General features: G+C 37.3%; 1 protein-coding gene across 6 annotated transcripts; it reads left to right on the top strand.

Moving 5' to 3' along the window:
• The first annotated feature begins 1580 nt into the window (after window positions 1-1580).
• Window positions 1581-22726, top strand: LOC110775514 (pentatricopeptide repeat-containing protein At4g18975, chloroplastic). Of its 6 annotated transcripts, none has more exons than XM_056836940.1 (8): window positions 1582-1866; window positions 2084-2156; window positions 2242-2319; window positions 4177-4290; window positions 7802-7945; window positions 8458-8670; window positions 18930-18941; window positions 19019-19934. In XM_056836940.1, exons 2-8 carry the CDS (start codon window positions 2130-2132, stop codon window positions 19202-19204), a joined length of 774 nt encoding a protein of 257 aa, XP_056692918.1. In that variant the 5' UTR covers window positions 1582-1866; window positions 2084-2129; the 3' UTR covers window positions 19205-19934. The 6 variants fall into 6 exon arrangements, with proteins under 6 accessions (XP_056692917.1, XP_056692918.1, XP_021835808.1 ...); XM_021980115.2 differs by lacking the exons at window positions 18930-18941; window positions 19019-19934 and adding exons at window positions 20612-20816; window positions 22482-22726 and having other exon boundaries at window positions 1592-1748; XM_056836938.1 differs by lacking the exons at window positions 18930-18941; window positions 19019-19934 and adding exons at window positions 20612-20816; window positions 21876-22433 and having other exon boundaries at window positions 1597-1866.
• The last annotated feature ends 330 nt before the right edge of the window (window positions 22727-23056 follow it).

The following is a 23056-nucleotide window of genomic DNA, read 5'->3' as shown; positions in this document are numbered from 1 at the left end:
GGGATAGAGATAAGAAAGTAGAGATTAGACAAATGTATTGTTTGTTTAGAGGAATAGTGTTGAGAATATTAACCCATGTGTGAGTTGTAACTAATTGTACCACATGGAAGAAATATAGAGAGATTAAGTAACATATAAGATTGGTGGGCATTTAATAGAGAAAGACAATCCTTAATGAAAAAGAAGAATATGAGAGATAAGAAAGTTATTAAGGGCATTTAAATAATTTTCCACTTATCCCAATCTTATTCTCAATAACTAATTTCATATCCTTATCCCTCCTTTAATTTTATCCATCTTATTCATGTCCCTCGTACCAAACTCCAACAAATCTTTTATCTAATAAGAGTATACGACCTATTCTTGATCGAAACAAAATTCATTTTGTTACTACACCCGCCTCACTCACGTACACGTGGCTAGACAACTATCACGTCTAGCTAGGTGTATTAAATCGGGTCATCGGATCGGTTTCGGATCGGTTATAATCGTTTCGGGTCTTATCGAACTCGGATAATGCCGGGTCAATGTTTCTATCCGAGTCCATTCGGATCGGTTCGGATAACTTTGGGTTCGGATGAAGTCAGTAATATGTTGTTTCAGATTCGAGTTGGTTTCGGTTCGAGTAAATCTCGGGTTCGGTTTGAACCGGTTCGGGTTTAAAACGGTTCTGTAACGATTTAATTAGTTCGGGTCTAGCTTGGTTCGGGTGTATGTCGGATACAGTTGCTATTTTGACCGGCTTACTGCGGGTACGGATCATCTCCGGATCGGATAAGTCTTGGGTTCGGTTGTATGTCGGATTCAGTCACTATTTTAACCGGTTTACTATAGGAGTGGGTCATGTCTGGATCGGATAAAGTCTCCGTTTCGGGTCAAGTTCGGATCGGTCGTACCTCAGGTCCAAGTCAATTACGGATTGAATTTGCAGTTGCGGTTCGACCTAAGATCGGGTTGGCTTGTATTCTTATGTTTTATGGATTGAGTAACTCTCGATTCACTATCAAATTCAGATCACTTTATTATTCTAATACTTCATGCCAAATACTGATTTATTAGAATTCTACTCCCTCCATCCAAAATTCGGTTTATAGTCGGTTTCGATTTCATTCGGATCGGGTCAACAACAATGCGGGTTACACCGGATATTGGATTTTATCGGGTCGGGTCATTGCAGTCGTTATCGGGTAAAATCGAATTTCATATTTTTATCGGGTCAGATGCAGGTTCGGTTCGGTTCGGTTAAAACTAGTCGGATACTAATTGGGTTACGGGTCTCCTCGGATTGTTAGCGGATCAATTTTGGGTCTTTGATTCACGGATCAAATTGGATTTCGGATCAATGTCGGATTGATTCGGATGAATTTCAAGGGCCTCTACTTCTTGAATATATTCGTTCAGACGTCGATCGATTTCTCGGATTGACTCACTTTTTAAAAGATCGATTTCTCGAATTGGCTCACTTTTTAAAAGCCATGTAAATAATCGCATCATGAAATAAAAATTATTAGGTGTATCATCGAATCGTCTAACCCCCGAATTTTGGTTTACATAGACGATGTAGGCAGTCCTTAGAACCGGAGTAATAAAGAACCGCACAATTAACCCACACGGCCACACTACACTCGGAAGCTAGCCGCGCGGTTCGGGTGAGTTGTGTCAACTGTCAAAGTGAAGAATGAAACAAGAAGAACCTTTTTATGTGAATTTGCGACCATCTTCATTTTGTTAACTCCACAATTAACAAGGTAATTATCCCATTCCCTCTTCCAGTTCAATTCGAATCATGCAATATGCATAATCTATTTCCTGGTTCACCAATTAGCTAACGGGTGACGCCTTTGCTATGCATTTGAACAATTTCTGGTGGGTTTTCCTTTTCTTTTTTGGGGTGGGGATTTAGTTAATGTTTATGGGGAAATTTTAATGATTTTAATTTCTGATAAAGTTTCTTTCTTTTCACCAAATGTGTTCAAATCTATAATTAATTCAAATTTTATTGAATTGGTTTTGTACCTTTTCCCTTACTTATTGATAATTATAGTGTAAACCATTCAAGTACCCCTGTACCTTCCATTAATAGGAATTGCTGAGAATTCAAGGGTTAAGCTTAATTATCATCGAGTCTGATGTTGAGGTTGGCGGCGCGGTATGTGGTAAGTGTGTAAAATTCCCAAAATTTGGATTAATTTCATTTTTTGAAGAAGATTTTTATTGATAAATGTTTGTGCCTCTATTTAGTTACAGCAAAGTTCACAGTTAGGGAGGGTTAGTTGTCAATCCCCAAAAATATGGTTCAGTACAATGCACCAAACTGAGGTATGTTGCAACTTTATTTATCTTCCTTTGTTCTGGTTTAACATTGTATTGGCATTCAATCACAGCAACCTAGTGTGGGATTTGATGTTGGTGAGGTTAGGAGAGGTCCAAATGTACACAACCGTATCACTATTCAGTGCAAACTAGTGCCGAAAACGGATTCTGGAAAACCCTCGAGAAAAGTTTTCTTCAGTGAAATTATGTGATTTTAGTTGGCAAATACTGTTATAGAATTGGGGGGTTGGTATAAAGGACAATTTGCATTAGTAAATTCATGAACATTATGAAAATAAAGCAATAAGAGTAGTAGTATTACTAGTGTTAAAACTGATAGTTGTAACATTTTGTGTTGTTAATTGGAATTCAAGAGATGAAGGCAAGTTTGGTAATGCTTACCTTAATCATTTGAAAAGTAGAAAATGTTTTAAGTATTTGTGTCACTGTTTATGTCGGTAGATTATCTAGTTCGTGCTAGGGACTGATCCTTAACCTCGTATGGTCAAAGTGTTTTTGTGGCTTGAGAAAATAAAAGATGAATAGAGTTTGGAAGGTTAAAAGGTTGAGGATGCTTATTTTGGTAATTTGTCTGAGCAATTCGAAAAAAGAAACCAGCGGAATTTTAGTTGGCAGAATTAGTAAATTCATGATTTTTACGAAAATAAGCAATAAGAGTAGTAGCAGCAATAGTAGAATTAAAACTGATAATTGTAGCATTTGTGTTGTGAAATGGAATTCTAAAGACGAAGGCAATTTTTTTTTTTTTGACATCGGATAAAACTTGCATTAATAAAAAAGTTATAAAGTACAACCCCTAACTAATACATTTAAACAAGAAAAAACACTTGTAATTTGTACGCCTAGGCCCTGTGGTTCTTGGTGGCGATCATCGTACGGCATTGGAGGTGCAACTCGCATAAACCAAAATTTATCTGTATGCTCCATTAGCATCTCAAAATGATGGGTAGTGGAGTTGAGGGGGGAAATAGTGTAAACATCTTGGTGCCCAGTTTGGAAGGAACCACTTGCACAATATTGGGTCTGGACTATTCAACGGGAGTGATGAAGGCAAGTCGATGCTTACCATTGTCATTTTAACAGTAGAAAATGTTTTAGCTGTTTGTGGCACTTTTTATGTTGGTACATTATCTAGTTCTTAGACTTATCTTTAGCCTTGTTTGGGACAAGCTGGATTAAACCTTGTATGGTCAAAGTGCTTTTGTGGCTTGGGAAAAACAGATCAAGAGAGGTAGGATAGTTGAAATGTCGAGGATGCTTATGTTGGTAATTTGTCTGTGCAATTCGTAAAAGGAAATCAGCATTGTGGGTAGAGTTTTGCCCATGTTCTATTTGTTGACATTCTTCGTTTTAAGGGAAAATATAGCACAGTTGTGAGTTGTGTCACCCTTACATAGTTGGCCTTATCTATTAGGACTACTTCCAAAGTTGACTGTTTCCCCGAGTCCCTGACATTTCTATGGAAATTTATTCTCTTATATCCTTTTTTACATTTGACCATTTGTCTTAATTCTATGCCACTTTTAAAATATTAAATACTCCGTATGTGTGACAGAGTGATGATATCCTGAAGAATAATGTTTGTCAATTTGCGTATCATCCTTGGGGGAGAGCTCTTTTAGAAAAATTCTTGCCCGTCTGACTTAGATATGGGGTTGAGCAAATCACTTATAGCTATGGACCTCACTGTCTCTAGTTTAATATGTAAATGGAGTCTTTCCTTTTCCATTTTTGTGGTCTAATTGCTTCTGTCTACTATATCTGGTTTTGAGGGCTTATTGTCCTGTTATCTTTATGAAATATTTCTCTGTTTTCTGAATAACTACCACTTTGTGTTTTTAGGGTCAGAGCCAAGTGACATCTAATGATTTTGGAAAGGAAAACAGTAATGATCATAGTTTATTTTTAGGACAGAAGATTACGAGGAAAGAGAAGACACGTTTTCTGATTAATGCGGTAAGTTTTCTTTATGTTGATTACTTTACATTATTGCCAATTTTGCTAATTTGCATGAACTGCTAGAAAAGTGAGTTTTACTTGTTAAGGAAATAGTTCTACAATGTGAATGATGCAGTTGCATATATTTCATTCCAAGTTTCCAACGATAAATCAAACACGTTCAGTGATAGAGATATCAGGCCTGAAATGAATGTGAGGAATATGTTAGAGAGATTAAAAATGCTTAAAATGTTACCATTTTGCTCAAGATACTGTGATCCATACATCAGTCGTCTCTGTTGTTTCTGCAATACAAGGGAAGCCAAATATTTGCCTTCCCATATTGACAAATTGAATTCAAAATTGTGTGCTTAGAACTATACAAGTATCAGAAGTCAAGAAAGACGTCTTATTTACTAGAACACCATCAAAGTCTAATATTAGAGTAGACTAAAGCTGTTGAAAACTGACTCGACTTGAGAACGACCAGGCCAAACTTGAATTCGATCTGTTTGGACACACACCCAGCATAACCCGTTTCCGATATGACCTGATACCTATGTTACTTGGACTCGGGTACAAGTGTCGGACACGGGTACGTGTCTAAGTGTTCGACTCGGCTAAATTGCGAAAAATTTCTAGGATTTAAGTCGAAAATGAAGTGTCGGAGTGTCTTTACCCATGTCGGTGTATCGAGGATCCGACACGGGTACTTGAGGTAAAATGAAGAGTCGGAGTAACATAGCCTGATACAAACTTGACTTGCACCCTCGATTTGACAACCTTTCCGTAAACTTAGCAGAGAGACCATGAAAATACACTCCTTCCAAAATACAACAATTGTGCTGCTTTTTCTTAGATTATCTAATGAGGTTGGGAGGATTTCGTTCTGTATTTTTGTAGACAAGCTACCTCCTCAATACGTAGTCTGGACTCCATCATCACTTTTTAATGACTGTAGCTATTTGGAATTACTACTGGCTACATCTAGCGTCTCAAACTCTTTCACACTTCGTGTCTACTGCTTAAATGGGATTGTTATAAGTCAATGACTTACCCTTTTAACTGGAATGTTTTAGAACACTTCATAATTTGTTTTCCATCTCTCTCAAGTCTCAACCTGTCTTGTGATAACTTTTTTAAATGTGACAGTTTTCAACCATCATGTCATTATCATTATCATTACCCCATTGCCTCAAAGAGGCTCCCCCAAGAAGCGGGGTAAGGGGGGGTCGGGTGTACGCAACCTTACCCCTGCTATTGCAGAGAGGTTGTTTCCAATTGACCCAAAAGCGATAACGGGACGACAACGGGACGACTATATTCTACTTCATGGAAAGGAAGCGAAGAGGTTTTAAGAGCCATTTTGATTTAGTCCATTACATCCCACAGCCAAAAGAACCAATGAATCTTTGGCTCCATTGGAAATGGACAAAATTTCAACCATCATGTATTTGCTTCAATTCCAATATCAACAGATTAGCTGGTAATAGATTGGAGCATGTCAAGCATATATTGGGGGGGTCGGAATTGAACTAAATAAATCTGTATGAGGCCCATGTAGATTGTTTGGCATGCATGAGTAAGGATTTGGTAGAAGCCACAAAAACGAGATTTGGTCACACTGTTAGAGCCCTTAGAGGCACAATAGTCCGAAGATCGTGGAGACAAATTAAACTTGTACTTGCACATTTTCTTTTGATTTCATTTTCATGAGTTAGTTGGATGTATTTTTGGTGGGATACTGAATTTTGCGGGAGCTGAGATCTGATCATTAGAAGTTGCCACAACAATTCTCCGCACATTGACATTTATTTCCTTTTTCTTCCTCTTAATAACTCAACTTGCAGACGCTGTTTCAGCATAGTGGAAAGGCTTGTTACTTGGTGTAATTGATGAAAATAGGAATAGAACACTCTGGAAACTGATGGGAGCTTGAATCTTACTCCCACTATCTGGACAACTAGTAAGGGGTCAAAATAGCCTGTAGGTTGTGTTTTTCTTTTGATTTTTCTGTCTCCTAGTCATTGTGCTCACCTCTCTGAGGCTCTGACTTATCTGGACTATAGTGGTTCCATTTAATTACTGCTGGAAATAAACCTAATGGTTGAGAGGTGAGCTTATATCACCTTTTCATTATAGAAGCCCTCTATTCAAACTTAATATTCCTCTATTTGTTGTCTTTTTTGTCTATTATTTCTCTGTCTTCTATAAATACCCAAAAAGTATTATGCCCTTCCTATGTTCCATCTTTACATGTTTAGTCTTTGAATTTGAGCGCAAATGCTTTTCGATAAAGAGAGTCTCATGGCAAGTGCAGAAAGCAATGTCCATAATTAATATGGTTCCTGATACATTTAAGCATATAAGCCATTAACAGTTTAACACTCAAATAAGCATGGGCCGCCATAGCTGCTTGTTCAAGAGTATTAACAACCTTGATTGCTTGCCTGGTGCTTCAAGGCCTTTAACATGAGATTTGAAGAGCATGCTGAGTTAGATTTTTGGTCTGAGCTAATTTTCCAAAATTGGTTTTTTGGTCTTTTGGCCAAGAGCTAATGCTGATTAGACTTTCCATTCTACCTTCAGTACTTGAGTCTATAGTTTATTCCTGGATACTATAATGGAAACTCAACACTTTATTTTGGAGCTTGGGCAAATCATGTAAATTTTCATAAGATGGCTAAGTTAAAACCTGGACCATACATGTGTCTGACACTTTTGATTCAGTTTGAGTGATGCTAAGGATAAGAAAACTTAATAAGCTTTCCTTCCGTTGGTTCATAATTGAGCTTGATCTATTTAGGCTTGGGTTAAGCACTTGAGCAATGACACCAAAGGCTTGGCTCCTTTTATTTCTTTTTGTTTTGTTTTTATGGGAATTCAAAGTAGCCTGTTAAAACCCTTCTCTTCCAGCCATCACTTTAAAGTTCCACAACACTTTTAGACCGAGTTCTTTTTAATTGTCTTCCTTTAAGAATGATGTGTGTCCATGAATTGTCAACTTAATTTACTCAAGGAAGATGAGAGAGGGGATTGTAAGTCAAATGTTTTCGGGAGAATAATGAGTTTATTATGCAATAATAGGCCGTGTCGGAGCAAGTTTTAGCTATTAGTTTTCAAATTCTATTTATGTTCTACTCTTAGTTGCTACTTGCTAGTGTAAGTTGACCACTTGACCACACATCTACTGAGTAGCATGTGAAGAACTCTACAAGGTACAATTACCCCGCGTTAGTTATCAACTTGATCAGTTGCAAGGTTTGGGTTATATATTTTACTAAAGTTCTTGGATTGAGGACTGCATCACCTCTTCACGTATATGCAAAGGCTTATAGTAAATCCTTCTGAAGCTGTATCTGATTATCTATCCCCTTAGTCCCTTACCTGGATGTTATGGACTTATGGAGTATATTGTAATGTTATGTCCATAATTTTAACGTTTTGTGCGTTACTATAAATGCTCAAGAGTAGGGTAGATATTAACCAATAATATCTCTACATTAGCTGAATTTGGTTGTGCTTGCAGCTTTTTGATCTGGAAGATAGTAAAGATGCTATCTATGGCACACTTGATGCTTGGGTTGCATGGGAGCAGAACTTTCCAATTGCTGCACTTAAAAACGTTTTACTAGCTCTGGAGAAGGAGCAACAATGGCATAGAGTCATACAGGTACTGCAAATCTTAACATTTTGGTCAGTGTCTTTGTACTGGGTGAGTAAGAAGAGAAAAAAGGAAGGATGTAGCAGTGTGAAAAACTAGAATCTAAACACAGATGTCTTGAAAATTATTTGTTTGAAGTAATTTAACGAAGTCCAGAAAAATCTACGCTCATTTGTATATTTACTGAAGATGGATAGTTTTTTTGAATGCGGCGGAATTCAGTGGCTGTCATACTAGGTTTAGAAACAAAGTCTGCTTATATATGCATATGATGCCTTAAAAGTATAATTTTTCTCTGCTACTTTGTGTCATACCTGGCCTAATCTAACGTTAGAAAATTGAAACTTGAGCTAATTCTCCTTTTTATTTCACTGCAAATACCTCTTTGCTGTTTACATGCTTAGCTAGCAAGTATATTTGTCGTATGAGGCTGAGACTGATTTAAGGCTAGTGTTTGTTGAGTATGTCGGTGTTATCCTGGCATAGTATAAGCTTACAAGATTTAATTATCCTATTTTAAGGTTATAAAATGGATGTTAAGCAAAGGGCAAGGCACAACAGTGGGAACATACCAGCAGCTCATACGAGCTTTGGATATGGACCACAGAGCTGAGGAAGCTCATAATATCTGGATGAAGAAGATTGGTAATAATCTCCATTCCGTGCCTTGGCAGACATGCCATCTCATGATTTCAGTTTATCATCGGAATAATATGTTGGAGCATCTCGTCAAGGTATTCTCCTCCTCTCTCTCTCTCTCTCTCTCTTTCATTCTTTCTGTTTATTAATATGTGATGAATGTTTGTCATCTATTACTGTACCATTGATGTTCTTAATTTTGAAAATTCAAAAAAGAATTCATCTATATGGATTATGTCCAAGACTCCAAGTTAGCCAATCACATGCCTCGAAGCTTCCATCTACATTCCAATACCGATGAGCGGTAAAATTTAGTTTATCGTGAGATGTTTTTTCCCGGTGTCCTTTATTACTTGCCTTTGTAAAGTAAGATTGTCCCATTTGCATCAGTGTTTTAAATCTTCTTATATGTTTGACATTGTAGGAAAACCTCCTAGTACTGTTGTTGAGCATTTCTTGTCAAGACTCATTAATTATTGTGTGGTACTGTGGTACGGTGAACTCAATAATCTAGAATTTGAATTGTAATTTTTCACTTGCATCCTCCAATAGGAAAAATCATTTTTCCCATTGAACTTTTCAATTTCACATTTCCCAATTTTTAACGTTCCACTAGTACAAGCCATTATAAATATTTTACAAAAATAAAAAATTTCACCACTTAATATTTTGAAGTTGGCTATGATACCAATTGTTAGAGCTCGCAGCGGAAATTTGGCTTCTACTAGATAATATGAAATCGATACCTCAAAAGTATATAATATTTTGTGGATAAACAACCCCTATGAAGGAAATAATAAATTTAACGTAAGAAAAATAAACTTTTCTTAAACTAAACTTTTATGATGTGAGTTGTATTAAATTATACATTACAACCTAAGCATTATATAATCGCATAAGTGGTAAATTGAGAATGCTAAATAAGGAATGTTCTCTAAAAAACAATGACGTACTTTTTTTACTTTCCTACGATTCCTCTTGCTATATGATTAATGCTTCCCCACAAAATAGGGAGAGAATTAATCTCACAACCAATAACACTTATTTCTACAATTTTCCACCTCGTTTATAATTTGAAGATATTCAAATTTTGGACGAACAAATTAATTGAATTATTCGTATTCGGTTGCACCATTTTGACAATGATTGCACATACCCTTGACCAGGATCAAACCAATCGTAGTTCTAATTTTTTTTCTCTATGTAATACCTAACATCAGACAATGTTAAGTAATTCCAAACAAGAGGAAGTTATCAACTTCCTTCGAGTCTCTAGCCCCATTGTAATCTCGAGGCTTTGGAGGTTTGATCTTCATCGCACCACCTCCACTCCAGTCAATCCTTGCAGCGCGCATCAGTGTCGCGCATTTGTCTTGGGCATCTTCAGCTTGCTTCTGGACAAAGTTGAGTTGTTCCTGAAGCGCTTCTTTCTCTTGCATGAGCTCATCGACCGCACCCTCGAGTCTTTCTATCTCTTTGGCCTGGCCAATCACAACTTCCTCGAGTCGGGTCTAGCTCTCTGACTTGCCTTCTAGCCAGGCTAGTCTTTCTTCGATTGATTCCATCTCAGTTTGCTTCTTGGGTCTCTCGATGCCTAGGTTTGAACCTTGGCTCTGATACCAACTGTCACGGTCCGAATGTTTTGACACCGGATCCGTGCGGCGCGCTCTTGCCTATGGGGCGGCAAGGGCGCAAGCCTTGTGCGGAAAGTAAATCTCAGGGCTCGGGGCACGAGCGGATGTTTGCTTTAGAATGGGCACTCTTGCCTATTGGCGACAAGAGCGAGGGTCGACGGTCGATCGGGGCGCTTGTGTGCGCACAGCAGGCACAAGCGGGATCGATGACGAGAGTGTATCTGTTTTGCGAGGGACTTTGATGGGTCTTGGAAAGCTTAAAAGCATGCCACAACACAATATCTATAAAATCTAGCAACAACACATGAATTAAGCAAAGGCAACTTCTGATGAGAGGTATTGGTTCATACCCCTCATAGAGGTTTATTTTGAATTAGCTAAAACTTGCCAATGAACATTGGAATTACAGTAACATAATAATTCTCTCTCTAGCCTAGAAAACTATTAGAAAGATACTAGAAAGCAATAGAAAAGAGAAATACAAGTAAAGGAAGGTTGGGTTCTAACACTTAGAGTCTTCGGGTGCACAACTTATTATCATGTTGAGGATAACTGAAAAAGCAATTTTCTTGGGGTATCCCAAAGGCGTTAATAATTATCGTTTTTGGAGTGTAGAGGGTTCTAAATTTGTAATTAGCAATACCTTTGATGAAAAATCCATGATAGCTTTGTCTAAAGCTATGGTGCCAAATGATGGTGATGTTGGCAATTTCAAATACTCAAGTAGTGGAGATAGAATCTAGAGGTCAACCAGATTCTATTCATGTTCAGGTGGAGCATCCTGGTGTTAATCAAAATGATGAGGATGAGCCTGAACATGAGGAGATTCAGCGGAAAATGTAAATGTGTTACAAAAACAACATCAGGAATCTTTGGCAACCACTAGGCTAAAGAGGAATTATAAATCAATTCAGAAGTTTCGGTCAAACAAACTTCTAAGGGCATTACGGGCAGGTTAACTTGGTAGAATATGCACCCTCGGTGGAGGATGATGAACCGATCACCTTCGAACAAACTATCAAAGACAAGGATAAAGAGAGTTGGTTGATTGCTATGGAGGAAGAGATGCAATCTCTTTATAAAAACCAGACATGGGGAAGTAGTCCCACTGCCCGTGGGAAAGACTGCTATTGGTTGTAAGTGGGTGCATAAAAGAAAAGAGGGTCCTTCCAAGATCGATAGTATAAGATATAAGGCTAGGCTAGTGGCCAAGGGATTTGCACTGAAAAAGGGTGTTGATTACAATGAGATATTTTCACCGATGGTAAAACATACTTATATTCCGGTGCTATTAAGTCTTGTTGCCCATGATGATTTTGAGTTGGAACAACTTGATGTGAAGACAACATTCTTACACGGTAATTTGGATGAGGAAATCTACATGTATCAACCCGAGGGATATAAGGTTGAGGGTAAGGAGAATCATGTATTTCGCTCGAGGAAATCACTTTATGGATTGAAACAACCTCCTTGACAGTGGTACAAGCAATTTGATTCCTTTATGTTAAAGCAAGGGTTTTCCAGAATTAATTATCATTTTTGTGTATACATTTGTAAACTTCCCAGAGGTGATTTTATTTATCTTCTATTTTTTGTGGACGACATGCTTATTGCTTCAAAAAGTAAGGTGAAGATAAATAGTTTAAAAACTCAACTCGGAGACGAGTTTGAGACAAAAGATTTGGGCGCCGCAAAGAAAATAGAGGGTATGTAGATTAGAAGATAGATCAAACCGAAAATTGTTCTTGAGCCCAAAAGACTACATTGAGCGGGTTATTGAAAGGTTTGGGATGAAAGGTGCTAAGTTAGTGGTGACTCCATTGGCTCCACATTTTATATTCTCGGATAAACAATCTCCCACTACAGCGGAAGATAAGGCATACATGGATAATGTACATGGATAAGGCAGTTGGCATTTTAATGTACGCCATGGTGTGTACACATCCAGATATTTCACAAGCGGTTAGTGTGGTCGGTAGGTTCATGGAGAATTCAGAAAAGGCAATTTGGGAAGCTGTGTGTGGGAATAAAGTGCCTCTCCATTTTACCTCAGCCTATATTTAGTATGGAATAGTTTTTACTATTCTTATGTCATTATCAAAGTAGCCTTAGCTTATGAGGTGATACGTTTTGTGTCCCTTTAATTACTAATTTATTTTTGGTAATCAGCTTCATGAAAAGCATTATAAGTACTTTGCTCATTCTTTAGGAATAAAATAATTACAATTCCAGCAAAACTAAAATTGTATATTTCTCTCTATTTTGTTTATATTTCCATTTTATTATTGCGGAATTTTGTTGCTTCTTTCGCCACTATAATTTTACTGTCTCTATTAATTTCTGGTAATCTTTAGTCGACTTTTGCTTCCGCGCACTGTGAACCCCTACAAACTGGTATCAGAGCTGTTATAATTTAGCTAAGATTTTACATCATGTCTACAAAATTTAACATACAAAATTTGATGGTAAAATTAGTTTTGTTATTTGGCGAGTTCAAATGCAAGCCGTTCTTATTCGGAATGGTTTAAAGAAGGCTTTAGATGGAAAGTCCAAAAGGCCTCCAATATGACAGATGAACAATGGGAAGAAATAGATGAGAAAACGTTATCCGTAATTCAATTATGTTTGTCGCAAGAAGTGTTGCGTGAGGACATTAATGAAAGTTCGCTGCAATTATTTGGAGTAAGTTAAAGTCTCTTTATATGACTTAAAATCCTTGCAAACAAACTTCGTCTAAAAGAACGTCTTTTCACTTGGATGAGTTAATTCGATTATTGTTGATTTGGAGAACCTAAATATTACCGTGAATGATGAGGATAAAGTCGTTTGACTTATTGTTTCACTACCACTCTCATTTAAATACTTTAAAGAAATAATGTTGTATGGAAACTATGATACATTATGCTTTAAAGATGTCAAGTCCCATTTATTGTCAAAAGCAAAATTTTGACACTGAAATTAATTATGAACATTCGGGTGAAGGCTTGGTTGTAAAAGGGAGAACTTTTGAGAAAGGTAGTAACAGGTTCAGATCAAAGTCTAGAGACAAAAACTAAATTTTGTCATTATTGTAAGAAGAAAGGGAACGAAATCTCAAAATGTTTTAAATTGAAAAAAAAAGGAAGATAGAGTTCAGAAGGATACAACTTGAAACTCATGCCGAAGTTGGTGTTATTGAGAGACGAGGATTTATTATTAGTTGCTGACGTTGAATAAAGGTCTAGGAATGATTGGATACTTTATTTTGGCTGTATATTTCACATGTCACCTAATAGAGGCTGGTTTACCACTTATGAACCAGTTGCTGCTGATGGTGTTGTTTTGATGGACAACGATGCTCAATGCAAAGTTGTCGGTAGAGGGTACAGTCAAAATTATGATAGATGATGGCGTTACTAGAACTTTGATCGGTGTTAGACACGTTTCTGAATTGAAACGAAATTTCGTTTCTTTAGGCACCCTTGAATTGCTTGGGTGTAAGTACACAGCTGAAGGTGGAGCATTAAAAGTGTCCATAAGGTGCTCTTGTATTATTAAAGGCAAAGCGATCTGGCAGTTTGTATGTGCCGCAGGGTTCAACGTTCAACTGTCACAGGTGCTGCAGACAATTTTTTTTTTTTGGTGTTAGCATCCGGTTCACCCTTAGGGCTAATCCAGATTCGGGGAGATTCGGGGCAAGTTCTGGGTGGATGGGTTTCAGTCCCCTCCCAATTGTTGTTGCGGGGGATCGAACACGGGTCCTCCCTACCAAGTTTAGCCCCAATCACCACTGACAATACTAAATTGTGGCATGTGAGACTAGGCCACATCAGTGAGAAAGGAATGCACTTCCTTAACAAGAAAGGACTCCTTGGTATTTCTGTGAACATTGTGTTTTTTGCTAAGTAGAAGAAAGTTAGCTTTTCTAAAGGCATAGATAGAACCAAAGGTACATTAGATTATAATATTATATTCATTCAGATCTTTGGGGTCCCTCACGAGTTCCTTCTAAAGGAGGATATCATTATATGCTGACCGTTATTGATGATTTCTCAAGGAAACTATGGGTTTATTTATCAAATACAAAAGTGAAGTTTTCTCTACATTTAAATAATGGAAAACTTTAATTGAAAACCAGACTGGCATGAAGGTAAAAAGATTGAGAACTGAAAATGGTCATGAATTTGTCTAAACGAATTCAACATTTTGTGCAAAAAGGAAAGGAAGGTATTGCAAAAAGGAAGGTATTGCCAGACATCACACTATTCCTGGTACTCCACAACAAAATGGAGTTGCAGAACGTATGAACAAAACTATTTTGGATAGAGTTCGTTGCTGCTCTCGTCGAAAAGAATTTTGGGCAGAAGCGGCTAACACTGCGTGTTATTTGATAAACGGCTCACCTAATTGATCATTTGATTGCAATATTCCAGAAGAAATTTGGTCATGCTCATGTCAATGAGGGAAAATTAGAACCTCGAGCTAAAAAATGCATTTTCTTAGGTTATGGTTTAGGGGTCAAAGGCTATCATTTATATGACCCAGGTAAAATAATATTTTATAGTAGAAATGTGACTTTTAATAAAAGTGCTATGTTACCTTCTGGGAATTTTTCCTACCATTACAAAAGATCAAGAGAATACCCAAGAGAAGGTGGAGTTTGAGATTAAACAAGAAGGAGATGTCCCAACTTCCTCTACTCAATCAAACTCTATTGATCAACCATTAGTGCTGAGCATAGAAGTCCACAACAATGTTTACCACATCGACGAGGATTACCACAACCGTGGTCTATGGCTCAAAATCTTCCAGATCAAAGACCAAAAAAGACACCTCAAAGATATACTGAACAAAATGCTAACATTGCTTATGGTTTGGTTGCTGCATAAGAAATTGATAATTATGATGAGCCTATAAATTATTCCGAGGCCATCTCTGGTGCAGATTTCGGTAAACGGGTCGCAACAATGCTAAAAGAGGTCGAGAGTCTTCATAAAAATGAAACTTGGGATCTGGTGAGGCTATCTGAAGGTAAACGAGTTATTTGTTGCCAGTGGCTCTTTAAGAGAAAAGAAGGGATCCCTGGTGGTGTTGAGAATGCGAGGTATAAAGCACGATTTGTTGTTAGAGGTTTTGATCAACAAGAAGGCATTGATTTCGATGAAGTTTTTTCTCCTGTTGTTCGTCATACCTCAATTCGTGTATTACTTGCTCTTGTTGCTCTGTATGATTTGGAGTTAGAGCAATTAGATGTTAAAACTGCATTTCTTCATGGAAATCTTGAAGAAGAAATTTACATTCATCAACCTGAGGGATTCACACTTCGTGGCAAAGAAGACTATGTTTGTCGTCTAAAGAAATCTCTTTATGGTCTGAAGCAGTCTCCCAAACAATGGTATAAGAGGTTTGATTCATTTATGGTAGGACATGGCTACTCAAGAAGTAGTTATGATAATTGTGTTTATTTACAGGAGACATCAGATGTTCATATACTTGTTGTTTTATGTCGATGATATGATAATTGCGGCACGAGATAATTCTCTCATCAACAAGTTAAAGGCCCAATTGAGTAGTGAATTTGATATGAAGGCCAAGAAAATTCTTGGAATGGAAATTAGTAGAGATTTTCAAGCGGGGAAACTTGGTTGTCACAGAAGAGTTATATTTTGAAGATGCTTGACAAATTTAACATGAAAGATTCCTATTGTTGTTAGTATTCCTATTGTTATTGCTGCTCATTTCAAATTGTCATCCGATCAATGTCCTCAAACAGAGGAAGAGAAAAGGCGCATTAAATGTTCCTTATTCTAATGCTGTTGGAAGTTTAATGTACGCCATGGTGTGTACTCGACCAGATTTGGCTTATGGCTTATGCTGCTTAGTTTTGTTAGCCGGTTCTTGCCTTGCATAATCCAGACAAACAACATTGGGAAGCTGTAAAGTGGATACTTCGATATCTTACAGGTTCTTGTGATATCGGTTTAGTATTTGATAAACAAAATGTTGATCCCGGTGGTGTAATTGGCTATGTGGATGTTGATTATGGTGGTGATTTAGACCACAGAAGGTCATTATCAACTTATATTTTTACACTTTGTGGTTCTGCTATAAGTTGGTATTCTTCACTTCAAACCATTGCAGCTTTGTCAACCACTGAAGCGGAATATATTGTTGCCACTGAAGGGATAAAAGAAGCTATTTGGCTCCGAGGTTTAGTAAGTGAACTTGGTTTACAACAAGATGTTCTAGTTGTATTTTGTGATAGTCAAAGTGCTATTCACTTGACCAAGAATAGCAAACATCACTCGAAGACCAAAGATATAGATATCAAACATCACTTTGTAAAAGACATTGTTGCTGCAGGAGATCTTGTTGTTGAAAAGATCAGATATACTTACCAAACCACTTCCGTTAGCTATGTTTGATCATTGCCTTAACTTAGCTGGTATCACTCGGTGAAATGACGAGTCAAGGTGGAGATTTGTGGGAATATAGTGCCTCTCCATTTTACCTCAGACTATATTTAGTATGGAGTTTTTACTATTCTTATGTCATTTTCAAAGTAGTGATTTCCTATTGTTAGCATTGCCTTAGCTTATGAGGTTATACGTTGTGTGTCCCTTTAATTACAGATTTATTTTTGGTAATCAGCTTCATCAAAAGCATTATAAATACTCTCCTCATTCTTTAGGAATAAAATAATTGCAATTACAGCCAAACTAAAATTGTATATTTCTCTCCATTTTGTTTATATTTCCATTTTATTATAGTGGAATTTTGTTGCTTCAATCTTTAGTTGAATTTTATTTCCGCACACTCTGAACCCCTCCACTGTGAAATAGGTTTTAAGGTACTTAAAGGGTACCGTTGACTCGGGTTTGTGCTTTGATGGAGATACATGTAAGATAAACGACTTCGTTGATTCGGATTATGCAGGTGATCTAGATAGACAACAATCTAATACTGGTTACGTGTTTAAAGTACACGATGCTCTAGTTAGTTGGCGATCAATGTTACATGCCACGGTGGCTCTATCTACGACAGAGGCCGAGTACATGGCGATGGCAAAAGGAGTTAAGGAAGCACGGTGGTTGTGGGCTGGGATGCTCGGACTCCGGTACGGGTGTCCGACTCGGGTACGTGTCCCATGGTCGGACTTGAACTTTTCTAAAATCAAGGACTCGGGGACACATTTTAGAAGTGTCCAAAATTCAGATACGGACTCGGGGACACGACAAGCATTTAATTATTTATATTAATGACCGTATAAATATAATGAATGGGGTATTTTTTTGTAATTATAATTTTTTTAAAGTAAATGTTTTGAAAGTTGAAACTAGTAAATTAAAAACATCATGTAATCTCTTTTCCCAAAATAAGAAAGTGGGTTTAGAAGTAAAAAAGAATATCAAAAGTTAATAAAACAATAAAAATTTACCTAAAAAGGTACTGACAGTACTATACCTTTTTTTTGACGGGACCAGTGGACCACAACCTGTTTACTTATCCCATGTTATTATTATTAAAGAGAGATGAGTAGTAGACAGTTGTTCCTCACCTGTCCCACACTACTTTTACTTATTTTAAAAACAAAACATAAGAAAACCTAATTTTCTTTTTTACAACGAACTTATCGACTTCCATGGAGGTTGCTTCCATGGAGTCTGCCTGCAGCATCCAAGAGCATCAAATCCAGCCTGAGAATATTTCTAGTGAGCTCGCATTTCTCAGGCGACCAAAAGCCCTAAGTTCTTGGTCTCCACATCTTCGATTGGCGCCTCTATTTTTAGATCTGGGTTTTCAAAACCCTAAAAGACGAGTCCATTTTTCCCATGGCGAGTCCGGTCCGATTTCCTTGTCCGCACCTGCGTCGTGTCGTGTCGTGTCGACACCGGTACGGCGGGGTGGTGGGCCGAGTCCGAGCATCCTAGGTTGTGGGGACTTCTAGATGAATCTGAGTTGTGACGGCCAAAGTGCAATTCATGGCTAAGAATTTGGTTCATCATGCTCATACCAAGCATATAGATGTGAGATATCATTTTGTTCGAAATGTCATAGAGGAAGGTGGTATTTCTCCTATGAAGGCGCATACAAATGAGAATCTTGCAGATATGTTAACCAATATTGTGTCAGAAAGCAAGTTTGTTTGGAATTTCTTAACATTGTCTCATGTTAAATATTACATAGAGAAAAAAATTGGAACTACAATTGGTTTGATCCCGTTCGAGGGTACGTAGGCAATCATTGTCAAAATGGTGCAACGGGATACGAATAATGCAATTAATTTATTCGTCTAAAATTTAAATATCTTCAAATTATAAACGAGGTGGAGAATTGTATAAATAAGTGTTATTGGTTGTGAGATTAACTTTCTCCCTATTTTGTGGGGAAGCGTTAATGTTGAGATGTTATGATATTTTTAGGAAAATATTTGCTATTGTTTAGGATTATTTCCTAAACTTAGAATGTTATAATTATGGATGATATATTTTAAGAACGTAATTGCTATTGTTTGGGATTGTTTCATAAACATAGAATTACATTAATTAGGATAGCTTGATGATGTACTATATATATGCATGCATTAATATCAATCAAGGTCAGACTTTAACCTTTTAATCACTTTTCACATGGTATCAGAGCCTGACATACACACAATAAAACAATGGCCGACGGCGATGAACAACCACCATTGCCGCCACCTAAAAGGGAGATGAATTCACCTTTTTTTCTCGGCACAGGAGACCGACCAGGTGACTTCATCACTCCCACTCGCTTACATGGAGACAATTACGATGATTGGGCTTCAGATATTCAATTGGCATTGCAGGCGCGCCGAAAGTTCGAATTTTTGGAAGGCACTATCACCGGACCGCAACCTCCTTATACCCAATCTGATTGGAACACCGTCAATGCAATGTTGGTTTCTTGGATTACAAACACAATCCATCCTGAGGTAAAGAGTACCCTGTCTAAATTTCGTGATGCGAAACTCTTATGGGAGCATCTTAAGTAACGATATGTTATGGTTAATGGTCAACCGCTAAAGACTTCAATTGCCAAGTGTGAGCAAACAAAATCATGTCTGTTACCAATTACTACGGAAAATTGAATGTATTGTGGGAGGAATTATTTAAGCATGAACCACTAATTTCTTGCATTTGTTGTTCGTCTTGTACTGCCGCATTATTGCACCAAGAAAGACGTGAACAAGGAAAATTACATAACTTCTTGATGGGAAACACTGATTTGTACGCTCAATTATGGACCAATATCCTTTCTCAAGATCCCTTGCCTTCGCTTGATCGAGCGTACCAACTGGTGATACAGGATGGGCGTGTGCGGCTTGCCAAGGCAGTCATAGAAGATAAGCCAGCAGAGGTCCTTGGCTTTGTTGTCAGAGGCCCGTGTGTACCCATTGCAAGAAGATGGAAGAGGACGAGAAAAAATGGAGATGCCCGTGTGTACCCATTGCAAGAAGATGTTATGATATTTTTAGGAAAATATTTGCTATTGTTTAGGATTATTTCCTAAACTTAGAATGTTATAATTATGGATGATATATTTTAAGAACGTAATTGTATTGTTTAGGATGGTTTCCTGAACATAGAATTACATCAATTAGGATAGCTTGATGATGTACTATATATATGCATGCATTAATATCAATCAAGGTCAGGCTGTAACCCTTTATTCACTTTTCACAGTTAATCATAGAGCAAGAGGAATTGTAGGAAAGTAAACAATATGTGTCATTCCTTATTTAGCATTCCTAATTTAACCCTTATGTGATTATATAATGCTTAGGTTGTAATGTATAATTTAATACAATTCACATCCTAAAAGTTTAGTTTATCACTTATGTGTAGTTTGGTGGCTACATCATAAATCTTTTTGGTTAACTGAAAATTACGTGACCATAGGAATTGATATTGAGGTATTTTCCTAAACTTTGAAAGAGACAATGGGATTCCGATGCTTGGGATTTTAATCGCCTGAGATCACTAATGGGAAATGTAGAAATGTGAAGTTGTAGAAGACAAATAGTCAGTTAGAAGGTCTTTAAGCTCTTTTGAGTTGCACAAGCACTGCAGAAGTGCAGAACCACCATGCTCCTGCAGGCTGTGCAACAGATTTACCATTATGTATTTGAAAAAACTGCAGTCACAGTCGTGAAAACACCATCTTAAAAAGTGTTTTGAATATATTTCTGGAGAGAACTTCAAAATATACTTTTTCTAAGTCTCGCCTTATCATTTTATGAATCAGGATTTTCTAAAATTTGTTGTACTGACTAAAATATAAGTCAAGAATTTCGTTACATGTGAGTTTCAGTAGCATATATGCACATAAAACTGCTTGCTAGGGTAAGGCTGTGTACATCTTATCATGTTAGGCTAATGTGTAATCCTTTACTCTGAAGCTCTTTAGAAGGCTTGAGGCTTTTCATCGTAAACCCCCAGAGAAGTCAATAGTACAGAAGGTAGCAGATGCGTATGAGTTGCTGGGCTTGGTGGATGACAAAGAAAGGTTATTGTTAAAGTATGCTGATCTTCTTAGCAAGAATCGTGATGAGTCTAAAATGAAATCAAATAGAGTCAAATCCAGAAAGAAGGAAACTTCATCAGGTAATTCCTCTTATCCCTTTTGTCTCCATAGCAGTTAGCACGACTATTTGCCCAGACCAAGGTGGTTACCTCATTGCAACCAATTTTTTATGAGAACTCAGAAAGCAGGTTAAAATATAAAGGAAAATTTGTCAGAAAAGGCCTTTTATAGTCCAAAAATTGTGATAAAGGACCTTTTTAAAAAAAAATTGTGAGAAAGGGCCCAAAGTTTTTTGTTGTGAATAAGGACCAAAGACCATTTTCCGGTGGTCAACGCCAATTTTCAGGCGTTGACCGGCACGTGGCTTGCACGTGATTCATTTTTTAACAATTTTTTTTTAGAAAATTTCCTCCAAATTCTCCCCCTTATTTCCCCCAACCACCTTACTCGTCTTTTAAAAAAAAAAAACCGTAGCTTTTCTCTTTCCTCAGCTCGAGCCTCTGTGTTTTTCCACCATTGTCCTCCTTGAATCCACGAATTTGTTCTCTGCAGTTTAAACCAACCAAATTCGCGCAACCCTTTTGCTTGTCGTGCCTTTTCGTACAAGGTAACACTAAAAGCCCCAATTTTTTTGCTCAAATTTCTCCAACTTTTTTTACTCTCCAATGGCGGCGTCTTCTCAAGCAATCCTCCATGGCTCATCCTCCGTCCACCACACCATCCTTTCTCATTCCTCTTCTCCCAAATCTGAATCTCTCGGCTCCTTGAAACTCCTTCCTAACAAGCTCCTCCACCACCACCGGAATAAAAGGTCCTTTCGGACAAATTTTCCAAATATAAAATATGATATGATACAGTAAATGTTAATGAGAACTCAGACACAACTAGATTTATATGTTTTCTGCTAAATAATTAATGTCAATGATGATGGTTTAAAAGTCGATGGAAATGGTATGGTGTGGTGTGGACTGTTGAACTGGTATGGTGTGGACTGTTTTCCTAAGTTGGCTAGGCATTTATAGAACTGCTGGACATTGGAGTTCTGAGATGCAAGTTTTAGCTTCAAGTTGGAGAACTAATGCTGGTTCTAATCAAGTCTACATAATGTGTTTTGGTGTTGCTGTTTATCTTATCTGGAGGGAGCGTAATTTGAGGAAGTTTCAGGGTAAAAGGCTCAATACTGATGATATCTTACAACAGCTCAAGGTTATGGTGTTCCTTGCTAGTGGTCAGAAGCAGAAATTACTTAGTAATTTGCCCTAATTTCTGTTTCTGTTTTCCTTTGGTGCCTGCTGGCAGTAGTTTTGTTGGCTGTAGTTTTGTTTTGGTCTGTTGACCTTGTTTGTCTGGTTTGGTGTTCTGTTCATTGTTTTTGTACATTATTACTTGGTATGAAATATATCTCTATTTTACCCAAAAAAAAATCGATGGAAATATATCATGTAGCAAAAACAGCTAGAGCTTACAAGGATACAATGAGGTGGAGACTGAACCATTAATCCATATATTCTTATATGCTTGAAAAGATCTTGGATAAAACAATCTGAAATTATTGTATGACTAATCGAGTTTAGTTTGAGGTTAATCAGTGAACTGATAAATTCAGCTGCAGATTATTATCTGAGATTATCTTATTCTGCGTAAGACTACTATGTTGTGCACTTGTTCTTCGTTTTCCAGTTAGGAAACCAGAAAGACATCAATCAGCCAAAAATCTTACACTAAAATGCGTATTATTTGATCAGGGAGTAGGAGCGATGTTGCCAATGGCGAGAAAGCATGAATCAAGCACCCGGACATCTTCTGAAGTCTCGATCGACCCTTATGATTAATCTGTTTCTGATGGATTATTATTGAATGTAAAAGGGAGTGAGCTTTGTGTAATTAATTTCAGAGATGTATATCAAAAGTTGGTAGTCTTACTAAAGTTTGTTGTTTGCAACAATATTCCGGTTACATAGTAATTTAGTTATTTTTGTTGCATCGTTCATTGAGCAGAGTCGCCTCAGGGCTACAGGTGCTATTAGGAAAGCTTTCGAAGACATGAACTTCGTATTTGTCGACCAAAGGAAATTACTCCCTCCGCCCTATGAAATACTTGACTTGGAAAAAAAAAAACCTCGATTTATTTTTTGGTAAAAATCGGCCTTTTAATTTAAATTTTAGTTATTAACTTGTGTTAGATTTTACTCGTTTTTGTACAATGTTTCTTTCCTTGCCAATCACAACTATTACACATTAACACCCGACCTAGTTGTGTTGTCATAAAATAAAAATAAAAAACACTTGACCTAGCCACCTCCCTCGATTGTCAATTTGT

This window comes from Spinacia oleracea, chromosome 2 (genome assembly GCF_020520425.1).
Source record: "Spinacia oleracea cultivar Varoflay chromosome 2, BTI_SOV_V1, whole genome shotgun sequence".
NCBI lineage: Eukaryota > Viridiplantae > Streptophyta > Magnoliopsida > Caryophyllales > Amaranthaceae > Spinacia > Spinacia oleracea.
This window is presented reverse-complemented; position numbering and strand designations above follow the sequence as displayed.